At 39.6% G+C, this 19,669-nt stretch overlaps 1 protein-coding gene across 1 annotated transcript in view; it reads left to right on the forward strand.

Moving 5' to 3' along the window:
• The window catches only part of Syne2 (spectrin repeat containing nuclear envelope protein 2), a 255,798-nt gene that overhangs the window by 47,640 nt on the left and 188,489 nt on the right, over positions 1–19,669 (forward strand). The window contains exons 11-20 of the mRNA XM_051196009.1: positions 3,768–3,932; positions 4,883–4,995; positions 6,388–6,550; positions 8,215–8,293; positions 8,547–8,734; positions 9,466–9,630; positions 10,881–11,003; positions 13,080–13,247; positions 17,793–17,951; positions 18,212–18,385. Coding sequence (XP_051051966.1) covers positions 3,768–3,932; positions 4,883–4,995; positions 6,388–6,550; positions 8,215–8,293; positions 8,547–8,734; positions 9,466–9,630; positions 10,881–11,003; positions 13,080–13,247; positions 17,793–17,951; positions 18,212–18,385 — 1,497 coding nt within the window. The remainder of the gene's footprint in view (positions 1–3,767; positions 3,933–4,882; positions 4,996–6,387; positions 6,551–8,214; positions 8,294–8,546; positions 8,735–9,465; positions 9,631–10,880; positions 11,004–13,079; positions 13,248–17,792; positions 17,952–18,211; positions 18,386–19,669) is intronic.

Consider the following 19,669-nt stretch of genomic DNA (forward strand, 5'->3'; position numbering starts at 1 on the left):
ATACAGATTTTTCTTTTCTTATTTGTTATGATAATCCTGGCCATTTAATTGGAGTGTTTAGTACATTTACACTTAATATAATTGTTTCTGGCATTTAATTTAGGTATATCATTTTGCCCTTTAATTTTTGTTTTCCCTCTGTTTTTGAATCTTTTTTAAAATTCTGTTTTAATATGTTTGTCAGCTTTGGATTTTATTTGTTTATTAAATTTTTACTCTAAGGGTTATAATAATGTACATCTAAACTGTTTACAGTCTAAATTTTGAGCTTTTCAATTTCTTATTGTACAACTTCTTTTACCAGGTAACATTTGTTTTTCAAAAGTTTTTTTAGATTTAATTTAATATTCCTTAGAGGCCTATTTTTTTCTAATGAGAGACAGAAAGTGTGTGGATGCAGATGGGAAAGGATATGGGGAGGACCTGGGAAGAAGTAGAGAGAGGTTAAACTGTAATCAGAAGACATTGTATGAAAAAATGCATTTTTCAATGAAAGGAAACATATTTATTTTTTTATTATGCATATGCTTATGTGTCTCTATGTGGGTATGAGCTAACATGTTTTTAAGTTTTTTTTAAAAAAATTTTATTTGTAGTTGTGTGTGTACACACACGCATGCATGCGTGCTACGTGTGTGTGTGTGTGTGTGTGTGTGTGTGTGTGTGTGTGTGTGTGTATAGGTACTGATGGAGGCCACAAGAAGGCATAGCATCTCCTGGAGCTTGATTTATGAGTGGTTGTGAGTAGTTCAACATGCATGCTGTGAACTGATAGTGGTCATCTCAAAGAGGAGCAAGACCTCCAGCCCTCAATTTAAGAGAAAAATTTAGACTTTAGTGTTTACCTAGATATTTACCATAGCTAGCCAGGTGTAGTGGTGCATGCCTTTAATCCCAGTACTTGAGGGGGATGGGGGCAAAGACAGGTGAATCTCTGTGAGTTCAAGACAAGCCTGGTCTATAAAGCAAGTTTCAGGCCAGATAGAGATATACAATGAATTATATGGTTTATCTCAATACACCAAGGGACAAAAAAGGATATTTGCCATTTCTAGTTCTTCCTGTAGACTTTGAGCATTTTTTGACCCTCTAAATCTCCTCATCTGATAACAGTAGCAGACTTGTTTCATTTTCCTTCATCTCTAAATGTGTTTATTTTGTTTTTTTTTAATTAATTTTGTTAACATCAAATACACATCTTATAGTTTACTTGTTTAAAATAAAATGGATAATGAAATGATTGTATGCCTGTCTGTGTGTTTGTTGTGTGTTGCATAGTGTATGTATTTGTGGTATGTGCACATGAGTGGGCAGATGTGTGAAAGCAAGCCTGTTTGGAGGCCAAAGAATAACATTATCCTTTTTCTATTGCTCTCGGCTTTCTTACTGAGAAGCTGGAGGCTTGCCTCTTTGGCTAGTCTGGCTAGCAAGATAGTGAGCCTTGGGGATTTGCCTGTGCTCCCCTCCAGTGCTGGGGTTATAGGTATGTGCAGCCACACACGCGTGTCTGGGTGCTAGGGCTTTAATTTAGTCCCCATGCTTTTGTAGATCAAGTGCTCTTGCCCAGGGAATCATATCCTTGCCACCATTAATTTCTTTTTGAAGTTTATTACGTGTGTGTATGCATGTGTGTTTATGATGTGAGCATAGTTCTCACAGGTCAGAAGGTGTCATGTCCCCTGGAGCATGAGTTGCAGACAATTGAGAGCCATCTAATATGGTGCTGGGAATCCAACTTGGGTTCTTTGCAAGAGTACAGTACACAGCCTTAATCATTGAACCATCTCTCACCCCCCCCCATTTAAATTATTTTTAAATGAATTTGCAGGGTTCATTATAGAATTTACTCATTTTAGTGCATTTATAGAGAATGTATGCCTCATAAAGTCAATATTTCTCACCTAGGCCCAGGAAACATTTATGGCTCTCTGGCTATCAGGAAAGAGAGCCTTTTTTTTTTTTTTTTTTTTTTTTTTTTTTTTAAATCTAAATGTGCTGAACAGTTGTGCAGGGCTTCCTGGAGCCATTCTTTCATAGATCTAGTCTGGGAAATCTTTCCACCAGTGAATAGTGCCCAGTGCATTCTGGGAACCTGACACTTACTTATAAAATAACTGGAGCTGTGTGAGACACGCTCTCCATGATATGAAATCAGGGAAGCTGTTGTCTGTCCAGTTTCGATTGCTCCAGGCCACAGACACCTGGCTTGATTCTTTTTTTCAGAATATGATTTGGAAAAATTGTATGAAATAATGAGAAAAACCATAAAAGAATTATTTTCCAAATTTAAAGGCTCCAAACTGATAGTATATTGGAAATCTATCCTGTAGTTATAGCAATTTGCAGATTGTTTTCTTGGTATAGTGATATGAGACATTAATTTTAAATTCACTGGGCATATAAAACTAATGCCATCTAGACAGTCTCTGGTTCTATAGTTTATGGATACTATTTATTAATATAGTACAAAGTAATAGATTTCATTTGGGCATTTTTATACATACATGTAAGTTAGTAAGCAGTTTTCTCTATTTTTTTTATTGATTTTATTTTTCTTTTAGTTTTTGGTTCTTCTTTTTTTTTTGGAGATGGGGTTTCTCTGTGTAGCCTTGGTTGTCCTAGAACTTGCTCTATAGATCACGCTGGCTTGGTACTCACAGAGATCCCTCTTGCCTCTGCCTCCCTGGGGTTTACTGGGGTGCACTACCACTGCCTGACTAAATGATTTTCTCTTAGGCCTGCTGTAGATAATAGCAATGTAATCTGATTTTAACCTGATAGATCTTTCATTTATTTTCAGCCAAATTAAAAATAATCCTTTCAGAAAGGAAGTGTAGAATGATTTCTCTCTCTCTCTCTCTCTGTCTCTCTCTCTCTCTGTGTGTGTGTGTGTGTGTGTGTGTGTGTGTGTGTGTGTGTGTGTGTGTGTGTTCAGTGGGGATGGGAATGGGAGGGAATGAAAGCAAATGTTGCCTCTGTCTTCAAAATATATAGAGCTTTCATTTAGTTGTGCTGAGTTATAGTTGAATTAGAGCAGTGTTTCCTAAGCTTCCCAACCCCCCTCCCTTATTTTATATAACTCAGGGTATATAGGAGTATAAAATAGGTGTACCAACCAAACATTTACTAAGTTACATAAATAATAAGGAAATTTACTTTAGGCAGGTAAATGTACTTGCAGCCAAGCCTGATGACCTGAGTTCAATCCCCAGTACTTACACAGTAGATGATGAGAATCTGGATCAGGATGGGGTTTGCTGAAGGAAAAAAGTAGGAATATGAGGTGCAATGTTGATGTATGATTAGGGTTAGTGAGATAGCAAGCCCTGTGTGTGTGTGTGTGTGTGTGTGTGTGTGTGGTGTAGTTACAGTGCTGTCTTAGGGACAGTTTCTGTTTGTCTATAGAACCTGACTAAAAGCAAAGTCAAAGAACACAGGGGCATGTGATGTTTCAGACAGTTCTTTCTGTGACTATCCCTGTTTTGGTGAGAACTTTAAATAATTCCAATTTCCTCCATGCAACTTATTAGAGATTCATCCAAACCTTTCTTTTTCTTGTGCTTTCTTTTCCAACAGTTTTTAAAACTAATTATATTCCTCATCTGCAAGCAGTAAAATAATACTTAGAACTGAGAAGTTTCTCCATTGATAAAATTCCTTTAAAAAATTAGCCTTGGCTTTCTGAGGCACATGAAGTAAAGATGCATATATGAAGAAATAGCTGGGTGAGCACTAATGAAGGATGATGGCTCTCTACCTTATTTCAGATTGCAGTGTGGAAAGTCCAGCTGGATGAGGCCTTGCCTTCCCCACTCAAAGAGACAGAAGCATGGCTCAAGGATGTGGAGGGGCTTGTGGAGGAAGGGCTGCCAACCTCTCAGAATTACTCTGAAGCTGTGGCTCTGGTCCAACGCAAAATGTCTTTCTTCAAGGTAGGAAAACAGACTTGTGGAAAGGCCAACCCTTTGTTAGGGTCTGTCCTTGAGGAAGATTGTATTCTAGAGAGAAGAGAAGGAAATACAGTGGTGGCCAAGCATGGTGTAGCATGAGTCCCTTGGGATCCAGAAAGACTTTCATGATTGCTGGGCACGAATGTGCCCGCTGTAATCCCAGCCTAGGAAGGTGGAGGTAGGAGTTCAGGATCCTCCTTGGCTGTATAGTAACTCTGAGGCCAGCTGGGCAACATGAGACCCCATGACAAAAATAACCCCAACAACAGATGTTCTTGAGTTCATGACTGCTGGGCAACCATAAACATCCTACATCTTACCTACCAAAACAAAAAAAGACATCAAATGGAAGAAGCTGATTTAAGTATTTTAGGTCCTCGATGCAAATGTGTATGAGCAAATTTGATCTGTGAGAGTTAGGTCAGTTGCATCACTAGCAGGACAGAGAGGCTTGAGAACAAAAGATTTTGCTAATGAATTAGTCAAAGACACTGCATGCTGCTCCTTAGAAAGATGTTCCCCTTAGGAACTTTTATGATGAAATAATGGTTTATGAAAATCTTAGGTAAAAAGGAAGAGATGAGAACCTGTCAGGGTGGCTCATGCCCATGATCATAGCACTCTGGAGGCTCAGGCAGGAGCATTAATACAAATTTGAAGGCAGTCTAGGATACATTGTGAGTTCCAGGCCAACAGGTGCTACAATGTATGGCCCTATCTCAGTTAGTCAATCAGCCAATCAATCAATCAATCAATCAATCAATCAATCAATCAATCAGTCAATGAATCAGTCAGTCAGTCAGTCAGTCAGTCAGTCAATCAATCAGGCTTTTTGGCTCTTTGGAAATCAGACATAACAGGCACAATAGACATTCCTTCCATTGCAGTAGTTAGAGATAACCCTGATTTTCATGTTTCCAAATTTCCTCCAGAGTCTGATGGGCAGCTCTGACTACCATTCAAACATTCTCTTGGCCTTTGACAATCGAGATGAGAACCACCTGCCAGTCGTGCCACCTGACAAACTGGAGGAAATGAGAAGACGGTTTGTAACAGTGCTGTTTCATGACTGTCCTGTTCATGTTGAGCAACCGCATTGCTAAAGTACCACGGACATAGACTTGGAGATAATGCGTGACGTATTTGCTTCTACATCTTGAGAGCCACACCTTTATAGTTTTGCAATAGGGACATGGCATGGCTCACATCTGTCTCATTGCACAGTAGACTCCTGTGGTGGAGCTTTGTCTTTCTTTGCTCTTGCATTTTCACATTTGTTCATGACAGTCCCCCTGCCCATGTTTCATAAGGATAGCAGATCAAGACAGGGAAGATATAAGTGCACATTTTAGAGTAAAAGTAAGGGATGGAGAGATGGTTCATCAGTGAAGAACCCTGGCTATGCACTCATGGAGACCAGAGTTTGTATCCCACACCTGCGTAACAAGCTGGGGCTCCATGGATTCCTGTCACTGCAGCTATAAGGGATCTCAGGGCCTTTTCTGGACTCTGCGCATAGGAAAATGTACTGAAACCTACACGTGTGTCTATTCAGTCATGAAGACACACATAGACATAAATAAGTCTTAAAAATATAAACTGTAAAATATTGTCAGTATGGGGCTAGAGAAATGGCTCAGTGATTAATAGTATTTACTACTCTTGCAAAGGACCCAAGTTCAGTTCCCAGCACCTATGTTGGGTAGCTCACAACCATCTGTATAATTCCAGCTCCAGGGTATCCAATACCCTCTTTTCAAATCTTTAGATACCTGTGCCCACTTACACACACACACACACACACACACACACACACACACAGAGAGAGAGGCATGCAGGGCACACTACCCACATACATATAAATGAATAATAACATAAAATATTTAAAAAATAGATTATCAGTATGGAAGTCGTTTAACTGACAGCCGTGCACACCCTCTTTAGTTTTTCTCTTTACTCATGTGTAGCTTATTGCAATAAGAGAACACTAGTCTAAATGATGAAACTGATTCATATGTAAGCTTTAAAAAAAAGTGTAGCTGCATCAAATTATACAGGAGTTTTTAAATTCTTACAGGATTTCTCAATAAGGGAACAATTTATTCAGGAAATGTTCTGTTACATTTTAACCTTAGAAATTGTTGCTTTATATCTTGCCAGATTGTTTGTTTTACATTATTTTTTAAAGGAAGAAGGGAGGGATGGAAGGACACGCGTGCATGCACACACGCACATGCACACACACACACACACACACACTGTGTTTGGGGGGCACTGTTGAGGATACATTTGAGTTCCATGTGTTTGAATTAAAAACAAAACAAAACAAATAAACAAACAAACAAAAAAAAAAAACCAAAACTAAAGAACAGTATTATTTAAAAGGCCAAATAGATTTCTGACACTTGGTCAATTCTACAACCTTCTTGTTTTCCAGACTCAAGACCATTTTGGGGAGAAAATTCATGCCACTTCTGGAGTTTCAAGGCTCCAAGTGCTCAGTTCTTGCTTTGCTAGATGAAGCGAGGGCAAAGTTGGCGGTTTGGGATGTCACGTATGGGAGTGAGGAATCTGTGGCAGTCCTTCTGGAAGACTGGCATGTGAGTTGCTCCAGTCTGGACTGGGCTTGGGCATCGATTTCCCTGGTCTGGTTCTGGGTTAGCTCAGGAATTCTTCAGATCTGGGTTGGGCTTCGGTTGGTAGGGCTTGTTAGCTTCTGTTTGCCTGGAGGAAAACATCAATCAGTGGTCAAATAGCAGGCAGAGGAAAGAGTAGGAAAACTGGGAGAACAGTGTTCCAGATGGAGTTAGGATGCTTAATACCTCAGGGAAGCCTTCACTGTGGTCGTTTGTTTTTCCCTATTACAACTTTCTCCTTTGACTTACATATTTTTTCATATTTTTTTTCTTTCTAGATGTATTCTTTCATTCAACAGTTAACTTTTCTTTTTAAGACTTTGGGCTTAGCCTCTCAAGCTTTATTTTTAATTTTTAAAAGTATATTAAGTTACTTTGATTTGTTAGTGCATACCACAAATGCATGTGGAGTTCAGATGACAACCTGTGGGAGTTAAGTCTCTTCTTCCATCACATGGGTCTCAGGGATGAAACTTAGTCCTTCAGGCTTGGTGGCAAGTGCCTTTATGCACTGTGGAACCATCTTGCTAGTCCTCTGTTCCAAGATTGAATAGAAAATGGCCTAAATGCCCCCCAAAGGGGGGGATGGAAGAAAGAAAACAAAAATGTGTTTAAAGTGTAGGTGTGTCCATGTAGAAATTCAAACAGGTACCTTCTTTGATGCTGGGTTGTCTTCTCTGAAGTTTTAGTTTTCTTTTTTCTGGGCTTTTGTTTGCATGTTTGTATTTTTAAGACAGGGTCTTATGCAGCAAGGTTATTCTCCAACTCCTGATCCTTTCTGCCTCTATCTTGTAAGTGCTAGATTGTTACTATGCCTAGCTTTGGATTTACATTTTGCTATTTCAGTAGTTACAGTAGTTTGCTGGTACAAAATAAGGATATATTAGTGGCTCTCAATCTTCCTAATGCTGGGAATCTTTAATACAGTTTCTAATGTTGTGACCCTCAACCATAATAAATTATTTTATTGCTACTTAATAACTGTAATTTTGCTACTGTTAATGAATTAAAGTATAAATATCTGTGTTTTCTGATGGTCTTAGGCTACCACTATGAAAGGATTGTTTGACCCCCTACTCAAAAGGGGTGTGACTCATAGGTTGAGAACCAATGGTATAATAAACAGCTGAGTTTGAGTCAGCTCTGAGTTGTGTTTTTCCACAGCTGTTTTAGGTAACAGTAATTTCACTGATATTCTTGTGCAGGTGGCCATAGCACCTGTCAGGGTAACCTAGTGTAGCTAATGAGGACTAGTTAATGTGAATAAAACCTGTGGAACAAAAGCAATTGATACAGTTATACAACGTTTCTAAAAACAGGTGAATTAGCAGGTTCTGGATTCACTTTGAAAGATGAACTTGCCTTCTCCCAGCAAGAGAAAGCAGTGCAAAGTCATGTGACCATGTCACGCTCACTGCGAAGTGGTAGCCTGTGTCATTGTGCCCTCACCTTTGCTAAGTCCTACCCACCTTTTGTGAACTGTTCCTTCCTGTTTTGCTACTGCAGTATTAAAGAACTCAAGGAAATTTGCCAATTCTGCCCTTTGCCAGCATCATATACTAATGTCTGGGTTTCTTTGCCCACTTTCGAAAGTAAACCCTGTCAGTATCTTTTCCTTTCCTTCACAGAAATTTATTGAAGAGAAAAAGTTCCTAGTTCAACTTGATACCTCTTTTCAAAAATGTGAAGAAATGTATAAGAACTTGGGTAAAGTATCCTTGTTGCTTTTTGATGCCCTGGCCATCCTTTCAAGATGGCATTTGTTTACATTCATGGTTTGGAAATTAACTTTCTTCATGTATGCTTTCCTGGGAAAAATCCTTGCTTTTTGCTTTTAATATTGCCAGGGTACATGCTCATTTTCAGTTGATGCAAATAGTTTCCTTAATATTGTTTACAAATGAACACTCTTTTCTCAGACTGTTTTTTTTTTGGGGGGGGGTTTGTTTTGCTGATGTAGCCGGAGAATGTGAGAGTGTTAAAGAGGAGTATGTGGCTTTGGAAAAGAATGTTCACATGTGCAGACAACACATACATAACACGAAGGCCACGCTTCGAAAAGTGCTGGCATGTTGGGCAGCTTACAAGGAAGACCTCCCCCTTCTAAAGGCATCTTTTGAGGCGACAAGGAAGGATCAAATTAAAGAGGTATTTGAAGTAAATGGCACTGTCCCAGTTTTACTCTTTAATTTTTGGAGACTGGTTAAGTAGACCAGGTTGGCTTCGAACTTTGACATCCATCCATCTGCCTCCACTTCTGAGTTCTGGATTAAATAAAGCATGGCTTACTGTGCTCAGCTAGATTTACTCTTTTCTTTTTGTTTGGAGGCCCATTTTTACTCCTAAGGTGGGTGTCTACAAAGGAGTAAAACATACCTTCTAGAAAATTCTTCAAGATCTTGGGAAGAACTTTTTTTTGTTTTGTTTTTCTAATATAATTGTCAGAGTATTTTCCTCACGTTGTGTATTTGTAGACACACACGCACATAAATAATACAGTTCTCAGAAAAAATTTATTTACTTATTTGAGATGATTAAATGAAACCAGTACCAAGGCAGTATAACCTCTATGAAAGCCATTTAACAACTTGGTATGACTTCTATTGACCTAATGAGCTTAGGAACCTCTGCTGTTAGTTTATCAGGCACTTAATGGACCAGGCCTTCTGAAGAGTCTGGGGTCAGGATCAGGACAATGCCTGGGACCTGCCATGAAGAAATCAAGACAATGAGTTGAGCAGTTCTCTGAGAGGGAAGTCAATGTCTCTGCAAAGGCCTTCACTTTCAGTCTTGCTGAGAGATCACCTTTAGTAAAGATTTACTGTGGATATTATTGGTATAAATATACCATTAAATATACTTTTTTTCCTTTTATGTAGATTCCCTTTGAGACCCTTTCCCAGTGGAATTCAAAATATACCTCTCTAAACGAGGTGGGAAGTTTCCTAATTGAAGTCAGCAGTGGTGAAGTTGGAGCATCTGTTTCTAAAGAACTGAGAAGGCTGAATAAAAGATGGAGAAAGTTTATCCCAAAGACTCCACTCGTAAGTTCTTGTTTCTGGTAACAGCTTTCTGGAGATCTAATCCTCATACTTTACAATTCAGTTATATATGTGTAGCTCAGTGGCAATTAGCAGATTCACAGTTGTGTGGCCACCAGTGCAGTCTGGCTTTTTTTGGAGTATTTGGTACATACATGTGCATACCTGTCCATACATGTAGGAGTGTGTGTGTGTATGTGTGTGTGTATGTGTGTCTGTCTGTCTGTCTGTGTCTGCCTTAACTGCTATCTACATTATTTTTGAGACAAAGTCTCTTACTTAACTTTGAGCTCACCCGTTGGCTAGACCAGCTTGCCAGCAAGCCCCAGCAACCCTGTCTGTAACTCTTCAGCACTGGGATTACAAATGCATACCTGGCTTTTCTATGGATGCTAGGGATATGAACTCAGGTCCCCAGGCTTGCCTGGCTGTTAGTTTTAGAGCACTGTCATCATTTCATGAAGGTGATCTGCACCCGTGTGTTCTATCAATCTTTCTTTTCCAACCTCCCAGCCCCAGATAACCACCAGTCACTTTCTTTGTCTATTTTGGACTTTTATGTATAGAATCCTATGTGGTGCCTCATGACTGGCTTAACGCCATGGGCACAGTGCTTTTAAGGTTCATCCAGACATGCTATATAGCTCCCTCCTTTACTTTTCACTGCAGAGTAGAAGCCTAGTGTGAATATGCCACACTGCATTTGATTATCCATCAGGCGATACCCATTTTCGTTCTTTCCATGCTGTGGGCTGTTATAGCCACATAAGTTATGAACATATGCATAAAGGTATTCTAACTTCTTTTGGGTACACATAATATTGAAGAGAATTTTAATGTTTGAGCCTTTTCTAATAAATGCCTGTCTGTCAGTTTCTTTACCAAGTGCCTACCCAAGCACCTTAAGAACTTACACAAGATCTTATTTGTATTAATATTTATTATAAAACAGAATTATAATAAAACGTTTTAACTTTTTTTACTTGTTCATAACAATTTCTTAGATACTTTTAATAGACAACTTTTTGTGTGTTTGTGAGGAACTTTGCATAGCTGAGCATGGTCTTGCACACTTAATTCCCCTTACCTCCACCTCAACTATACCTGGCCACAAATACATGTTTCACAACACTATTGATGGCTGGTGTACTCCAAAACTATACTTAGCTATATTTTTCTTATTATTATTTTTAATGTATATTATCAAAAAAGTAGAAATGTGAGCATGAAACTTACAAAATCAATTTTTATAGGAGCTGAAGCTGCCACTTAAGAAAATTCAGGATCAGCCCACTGGAAACAGTTGTGGAACGATTTTATCTGAGGAATCAGCTATGCCAGCCGAATCTCTTCAAAGTCATGATGGGGACATAAAGGTAGGGCCGGTACACTTTACACACGCACATAGGAATGATCTAGCTTCGTTACTTTGCCTTGAACTGCTGAAACAGTGGGAAGTGTACGCAACGCTAGGTAACTGTCATGGCATTGTCACTGACTGAGGAAATGCTTTAGTGGGTCTACTCATGAAGTTACCTCATGCCTCTTAGCCCCCTCTTTGTTCTGCATCAGTAGAAGCCAATGGGACTTGTATGGTGCCAATCGAGTCTGTATTTCTTGGGAGGACTTCTGATAAGTGCTCAAACCGCTCTCCCATGTTGCCCCATGCTCCAGAACTGGCAATTGAGTTACACGAACAACAAAAGGCAAGACAACCTAATGATGCAAATAAGTTTGGGGTTTTGTGTTGGGCCTTGCTCATAGTTGTCAGGCACATGTGGCCTGTGGGCTGCAGGTTGGACACACCTGGCAGCTTCCAAAGACCTCTTTCTGTGTCGCTAACTTTCTATGGAATGGCAGAAAGTATAACCGATATCCCTTGTTGTGGTGGACAGTTTGGAAGATGTTAGGTTTTTAAAGTAAGGCTTTATGAAAAGGGGACAAGAAAATAAAGTCACACATGTGTAACAGTAATAGCCATGGCTTCAGATGTGTGCCACACCCTAAAAGCAGCCATATCCCCTTACATAGATGATCAAAAGTGCCTCTAGCCAGCTGGCAGGATGCGAATGTTTTCATTAATAAGAATGCCTAATAGACAAGTGGCACAGGCTCTTTCAAGTACAGCTCTCACTTGTCTGGCATGCAGGCGGCTTGGGATTCATCTGTACCACTGCATTAAAAAAATAATGTGTAACAAAAGAAAATCTGGAAGGATCTTAATTCATGTGATATACTTTAAAATATAAGCCTCTGAATACTTAAAATGTTCAGCTATATAGGTGTGTGTGTGTGTGTGTGTGTGTGTGTGTGTGTGTTGACACAGGTTCTCTCTGTGTAGCCCTGGCTAGTCTTTAACTCACTACGTACACCAGGCTGGTCTCAAACTCAGACATTCTGAGCTCTGCAATTAAAGGCAGGCACTACCATGCTTAGTAAAACCAACTTTGAAACTATTGGTTGTGCAAAGTTATACTATTGAATACTGAGAGTCATGCCAGGAGGTAGTGGCACTTGCCTTTTAATCTCGGCATCTGGGAGGCAGAGGCAGGCGGATCTCTGTGAGTTTGAGGCCAGCCTGGTCTACAAAGCTACACAGGGAAACCAACCAACCAAACAAACAAACAAACAAACAAACAAACAAGAATGCTGAGAGTCTGTTGGTGAGAACAGGATTATTTTTGGTCTTTTGTCTAAGCCTCCCTTATTATTTTAAAAGTACATATGCATACATGTGACAAAGTCTTGCTGTGTAGCACAGGCTGGTCTCAAACTCATAGCAATCCTTCTGCTTTAGCTTCCCGAGTGTAAGGATTACAGACATGCACCACCATACCCTGCTCACCCTTCCTTACTTTTTTTGAGACATGGTAGTCCGGTGTTATCCTAGAATTTACAATCCTCCTGCTTCAGACCCCTGAATGTTAGGATTATAGATGTGTGACACTGTGTCTGCCTCTGAATGTCCTTTTGATGATATTTTATCCTTATTGTTAGTAATAGCTAAATTTAATTGTACATGACTTAATTGTATATGAGTTTGAGACAAGTTTATTTAGATTAATTCTCTAAGCTTCAGTTTTACTTATAAAATGAGTTAGTACCATCTAGCTGACAGAAATAATCAATCTTTTCATTTGTAAAATGATGCAGGCGTCTATAACTGTCAAACTAGGTTTTACGTCACAAGCGCACAGTTCTGTGCAGACCAAATACACTGCAGTAGTTTTACCATAAAACTTATATATGTCTAATAGGCTCTGGGTCTGTGTAAGGATGTTTGCTTTGTCATGTTCACACAGTGCCACAGTACCTAACGATGTGTTTGTCCTTGCCATTAAGCAAGCACCATGCAAAATGGTGTTGAATTCATATTCTTCAGGTGATAGGATTTTAAACAGCGTTTTCGTATTGCAATGGTGTCTTCCTAACGATAGTTTTGAATGCTGTAGGCTGTGGAAAAACAGGAAGATGAAGAATCAGCTGGACGACTGAAGGTGAATGAAGAGGTTGAGAAACTCATTAAAGAATTGAGAAACTGGGAGTCGGAGACCAAGTCCGTCTTGGATCTCCTTCCACATCAGGATGAAGTGGATGACTCCTCAGCAGACACCTTGCAGGTATGAGTGTGAACATGTTTAAGAAGGTATATTCATGACTGGAAACTTAATACGGGCTTGTGTTTTAAGATAAAAAGTGTTAAAAGGCAGATAGTGATGAGCCCATGTTTAAATTTCCTTATTGGGAAGTTTTAAAACAGCATGGACTCCAATCACTGATTTCCTCTTCAGCTTTGGAGTGTTTTGTTTGTTTTTTGGGGGGAGTGTACAGTTTTAACTCATTTTCCTGCTATAACATGAGGACTGGGATATTTTGGTGTATGAGAGGCAGGAAGACGAGTGTACTAAGTCTTTGATGGCTGAGTATAATGGGAACATAGGAATTATGTAGTAATATGCCTTGAAAGTTCTCCCTTCAAACCTGCCATGCCCCTGCCTCACTGATGGAGAGGTGATCGGCATGTTTGAACTCCACTCTGTACTCATCATCAAGCAGTTGACAAGTGAGAAGCAATGAGTTGCAAGTGTATTTCAGTATTAGGATAACTGGGAATTTTTACCGAGTTCCAGCGTAGCCGTAACATCAGTGCAACATGTCGTTAAGCCGTGGAATAAAGGAGCACTTGTGTAATTTTTCTGCACCTTCCTTGCTGGAAAGGTCTGTAGTTCAGCATGCAATATTTTCATTGTTTTTGACAGTGGTAACTTTAATAGTTTAAAAGGTATTCTTACAAAATAGCATTAAAAGAACTTTATTTATCTGCTTTTTTTTCTAATTTCATTTAAAAAATTTAGATCATCTACAACTTGTTTTTGTGAAGGAAATGAAATAGGTGTCCACTATTAAACAGATTCTTTTTAAAGCCTAACTTTAATGTTTTTTTTAAAAAAGTTACACTTGTTTGCTCTGTGTGGGGGGACATGCCACATGCGTAAAGCTCAGGGGATAGCTGCAGAAGTTGGTTCTCTTCTTAAACCATGTGGGCCCCAGGGACTAAACTCAGATAGTTAGACATGGTGGCAAGCACCCTTACCTGCCAAGCCATCTTGCAGGCCCTAGAGTTTGAGTTTTCTCTTTTCCATTTCAAATTATTTTACAGCTTAAAAATAAAAGAACAGCAACGATCCTTGTTGTACACAGTAAGAACATAATCATGTTTTAATCACTCCAGTTATTACAGAGATAAATAATCTCTGTTGGATCACAATAATAGATCATACATATTTTAGTTTTTTATTGACTTCCCCCCCTCCCCCCTGAGATAGAGGTTCTCTGTGTGATAGTCCTGGCTGTCCTGGAACTCATTTTGTAGACCAGACTGGCCTCAAACTCATTGAGATCCACCTGCCTCTGCCTCCCAAGTGCTGGGACTAAAGGCATGCACCTCTACTGTCTATTTTTTACTTCTTTATGATGTAGTTTTGGGAGTTGGGGGAACAGAAATTCATGTGGGCCAGACTGGCCTCAAATGCTGGCCTTCTGAGCACACCTCCTAAGTGCTAGGGTCATAGGTGTACCCCACCAAGCCTGGCCAGAGATGCATTTAAACAGTAGGAAGGCCTCTAGATGACAATGTGTGTGATCTGCTTCCATTTTAAAAACTGACTTGTGCTTTCATAGTTTATACTTTCATATCCACAGAACAATATCTGTAAGAAGGGACAAATAACTTACTTTTTGTGTCTTGACCCTGCACTGTACTCAGTTTCTGGCACAGACACATAAATACTTTAAAAGTCAATGTTCTAGTGGGTGATTAAATGACAGCCAGTAGGCAGGCTGGAGAAACTGGCTTTTCCTTCACACACTACTTTTCTAGTATATGGTCTCATTTATTACATTTTTATAATTAAAAAGGAAAAAAAAGGTCAAAATTAAAGGGGAATGTTCTAATTTCATAAAAATAAAACTACCACCATCCTACTACATTGAAACCCAGTAAAGAGGCCCCGAGCATGCTTGATGCCCCAGAATGACGTCTGTTTTACTATTCCCAGCCTCTTCTTGAGGCACAATTATCTTTTTATTCTATATTGAAAGCTAGAACATCATTATTTACATATAAGAGTTATCCTTCATCTACTTATTAGACATGTAATTCTGTGGGTATATGGTCTTTTGTTTCAGAGTTTTCTTTGGAATGTAACTTTTCATTTTTAGGGGGCAGGGGAGGGAGTTTGTGTGTATGTGTTTTGTGTATGTGTGTTACATGTGTGTCTGTGTATGTGTGTATCTCTGTGTGTGTGTGTGGTGTATATGTGTGCTCATGTGTATGCATGTGTTTTACTGGGGATTGAACCCAGGGCCTGGAACATGCTAGGCAGGCAGCTACCATTGAAATACCTTTTTGTATTTTTTACATTAAGAAAGGGTCTCAAGCAGGGTGGTGGTGGCACACGCCTTTAATCCCAGCACTTGGGAGGCAGAGACAGGTGGATCTTTTTGAGTTCGAGGCCAGCCTGCTGTATAAGAGCTAGTTCCAGGACAACTTCCAAAAGCACATAGAAACCCTGTCTCAAAAAATGAAAAAAATAAAAAAATTAAAAATTAAAAAAAGGGTCTCACTAAGTTTGTCTTACGAACTGGCCTTGAAGTCATCCTCTAACCCAGGCAGGACTTGACTTGGTGACCTTCTGTCTCAGCTTTCTGATTGGCTGGGATGGCAGCCACAGACTGGGCATCCTGGGATTTTCTTAATGAATTACATAAGCTCTTTGAACTCTGACCCATTTTCATTCCTGTGGCAAATATTTTTAGTAAATTATTGACCTGCTAGTAGCTTGTTTTGCAGAGAAAGCACATGCATTCCTATAGTCATGTCTTTCCCTACTTCTATTCCTAAAAGGGGAAAAAAAAAAAAAAAAAAAAAAGACTACATCCAGGCAGCAGCTCGATTTTTCTTGGAGTATTCATTCTTCATTGACGCTTTATATTTTACATACTGCTTTCTGGTCCATCTGGAATTTACTTTTGTTTGTTGTATAAAATGTAGTTTTTGAAAGCTTATTTTCAGTAGTCATTTTCTTTCATGAATTGTCTTCCCTTCAAGTTTGACTGAGCAATTTTAATTTTGAAAGTTGTTACTCTTCCAGTTTATTCTTTTTATTGGCATTATATTAGTCCTAGTTTTCATTTTATTGAAATGTTTATACAGAGTATTCTATAAAAGGTCTTGTCAGAATTTGATTGTATTAATATGCTATTTGAAGTGTTTAACTTCTTTAAATTTTTAAATATTAGTTTTTTAAAATTTATTTTTCTTATTTTACATATTGATCCCAGTTCCCCCTTCCTCCCTCCCACCTCCCCAAGCCCCCTAACCAGCCTCCATCCCATTCTCCCCCTACTCAACAGGGAGGTTGATGCCTTCCAGGAGGGGTCAACAAAATCTGTCAAGTCATTTGGAGTAGGGACTAGGCCCTCCCTCCTGTCTCTAGGCTAAGGGAGTGTCCCTCCATGGGGAACGTGCTCCCAAAGTCCTTTTGTGCACCAGGGATACATCCTGGTTCCACTGTCTGAGGTTCCTTAGACTGCCCAGGCCTTCTAACTGAGACCCATTTTCAGGGGATCTGAGTCAATCCCATGCTGGATTCCCAGCTAACAGTCTGGGGGCCCATTAGCTTCTCCTTATTCAGGTCAGCTGTCTCTGTGGGTTTCTGTAACCTGGTCTTATCCTCCCTCTCTGCATCTTGATGACACCATCATAGAGCATTCATCTAATAGCTGATGGAAACAGAAACAGACACCCACAGCTAAACACTGAGCCGAACTGGAATCCAAATATTAGTTTTCTTAAAGATTTATTTATTCACTTTTTAATTTAATTAATTAATTAATTAATTAATTAATTAATTAATTAATTTTTTAAGGCAGGGTTTTTCTGTGTGGCCCTGGCTATCCTAGAATTTACTATGTAAATCAGCCTGGTCTCAAACTCACAGAGATCTGCCTGCCTCTGTTTCCCAAATGCTGGAGTTAAATGTGTGCACCACTATACCTGGTAAGGTGTTTGTGTGTGTGTGATCCTGTGTCAGCATATGTGTGCATGAGGGTGCTCGTGCATGTGTGTGTGTGTGTTTGAGCACACACCTGTGATGACAGACGAGGTGTGACTCTCTGAAGCTGGAGTTACAGGCAGTATTTAGCCAGTATTGTGGGTGTTGGGAACCAAACTCAGGTCTTCTGGAAGGGCAGCAAATGCTCTTTACCTCTGGGCCATTTCTCCATCCCTTACTTATTTATATTTTGAGGCACTGTCACTTGAATTCCAGATTGGCCTCAAACTTGCTGTGAGGCAAGGATGATGGTGACCTTCCCCCCTCCCCACCGCCCTAGTGTTGGGATTACAGCTGTGCTCTGTGCCCACCTGATTTCATTGTGATGTTGATGAAACTCTGCTTGGGAAGCAAGCTCTATGCCTAAAGAGCTGCATGCCAGCCCTCAAAATGTGTGTGTGTGTGTTTTGTTTGTTTGTTTGTTTTTTTTTTTATACAAGTTTGCCTCATTCTGGATGAACAGTTACCATTTTTTTCTGGTTCCTGGTATAAGGTTAGCATGTGCCTTGAAGCTGAATATTTACTGTGATCTCCAATTTGTTTTTGTAGCATCTGATTGCTAAAGGCTCTATGTACGAGGAACTTCTGGCCAGAACCGAAGATACTCTACAGATGGATGTTCAAAGTGCTTCGGACCTGGGGTCCTCCCAAAATGTCCTCAGAGCTGGGCTTCAGGCAAAGATTCAAGACGCTAAGGAGGGAGTCCAGGTCTCCAGCTTAATGCTCTTTATTTAATGAATTGATTGCTTAGAACTAAGTGGTTGATGGGCAGGCCAAGAGGAGGGTCTGGCCCAAATCTTGGAAATATTTTGTAAAATATTAATTTTACATTATATTTTATTTCTTTATAATTTAGAGCGTGTTGGAAAATAGAAATGTTTTCAATTATATATTTCTATGCCTAATTGTAAAATACAAACTGCTATTAGAATAAAAGGCATTGGAAGTCTTTTTCCCCTCCTTTGCAGATTGCCATGGTAGAACTGTGTGCTGTTCGGAAGAACTTAGCTGATGAGTCACCAGAACAAGACGTGAGGCAGAAAGTGGAAGAGGCAGAGAGGAGCCTTGTCTGCTACGTCACCAGAGCCCAGCAGTTGCTTGAGCGGAGGGAGCACCCTGGTGGACTCATTTCAAAGTACAAGGTGGGGAGTTTGTTCACTCGGGGAACAGTTATCGTCCGCTACTCATGGAGCCTGATGTGCGGATGGGGTGTTTCCTTTGCAGAATTACATACGGAGTTTCTGTAACTTGCAAAGTGTTCCCCGTACCAGATACTGTTCCCATGAGAGTATTAAAATAAATACTAAAGTGGAGAACAGTACAAACAACACAGCTGACTTCAAGATTGAGAAGAATTTTGTTCCTCTGGCTTTCTTTTTGTTTCGTTTTGTTTTGTTTTTTACTTGAAAATTAGCGTATTAATTCAGTATAGCCCAGGTACCAGGTTTGCTGAGGTTTTAAATGATTTTTTTTACAAGGTGCATAGAGGCACTTCGTTAGTTTAAAAATCTGTGAATGTAAAAGAATACTATTCTTAAAATCCTTTGAGAAGTTTCTCATAGACGTAAAGACCCAATAGTGTTGCTTTGTATAGAGAGTTTGCAGTGTTTTGGTTGCTGTGGGTTTTTACTAGGTGTGTGTGTGTGTGTGTGTGTGTGGTGTGTGTGTATCTATATTATACATAATAGTAGGTTTCATTGTGACAGTTTCATTGTGACAGTTTTATACATGTAAATATTTTCCTCTACCCCTTCCCACTTCCTTTGATATTTTCCTTTTCTGAACTAGTCCCTCCCCTCTACATGTGATTGTGTATGTGTTTGTGTGTGTATGTATGTGTGAGTGTGTGTATGTATGTCTGTGAGTGTTTGTGTGTGAGTGTGTGTATGTACGTGTGTAAGAGTGTATGTGTGAGTGGGTATGTGTGTGATAGTGTGTACGTGTGTGTGATAGTGTGTATGTATGTGTGTGACTGTATGTGTATGTTTGTGTGTGTGTATGTATGTGTGTGTTTGTGAGTATGTATGTGTGTTTGAGTGTGTGTATGTATATATGTGTGAATGTATGTATGTGTGAGTATGTATGTGTGTGTGTATGTGTGTGTGTGTGTATGTATGTGTGTGTATGTGTGAGTGTGTGTGTGTGTATGTGTGAGTGTATGTGTGTGTGTGTGTGTGTGTGTGTGTGTGTAAGCCTGGACAACATGCCAGGGGTGCACTCCTAGAATCTCAGGACTCAGGAAGCTGAGGCAGAAGAATCAGGAGTTCCCAGTCATCTTTCACTACTGCAGCTTGAGGCTGGCCTTCGCTAGCGCTAGCTGAGATTCTACTTCAGAAGAATCAAGAAGTGAATCAATCATCAATCATTTGCTGAACTGGATGCTGGAAGTGTCTGTATGTGGTCTTACAAAGAAGAAATGAAATTGG

Source organism: Phodopus roborovskii, unplaced genomic scaffold (assembly GCF_943737965.1).
Source record: "Phodopus roborovskii unplaced genomic scaffold, PHOROB, whole genome shotgun sequence".
Taxonomy (NCBI): Eukaryota; Metazoa; Chordata; class Mammalia; order Rodentia; family Cricetidae; genus Phodopus; species Phodopus roborovskii.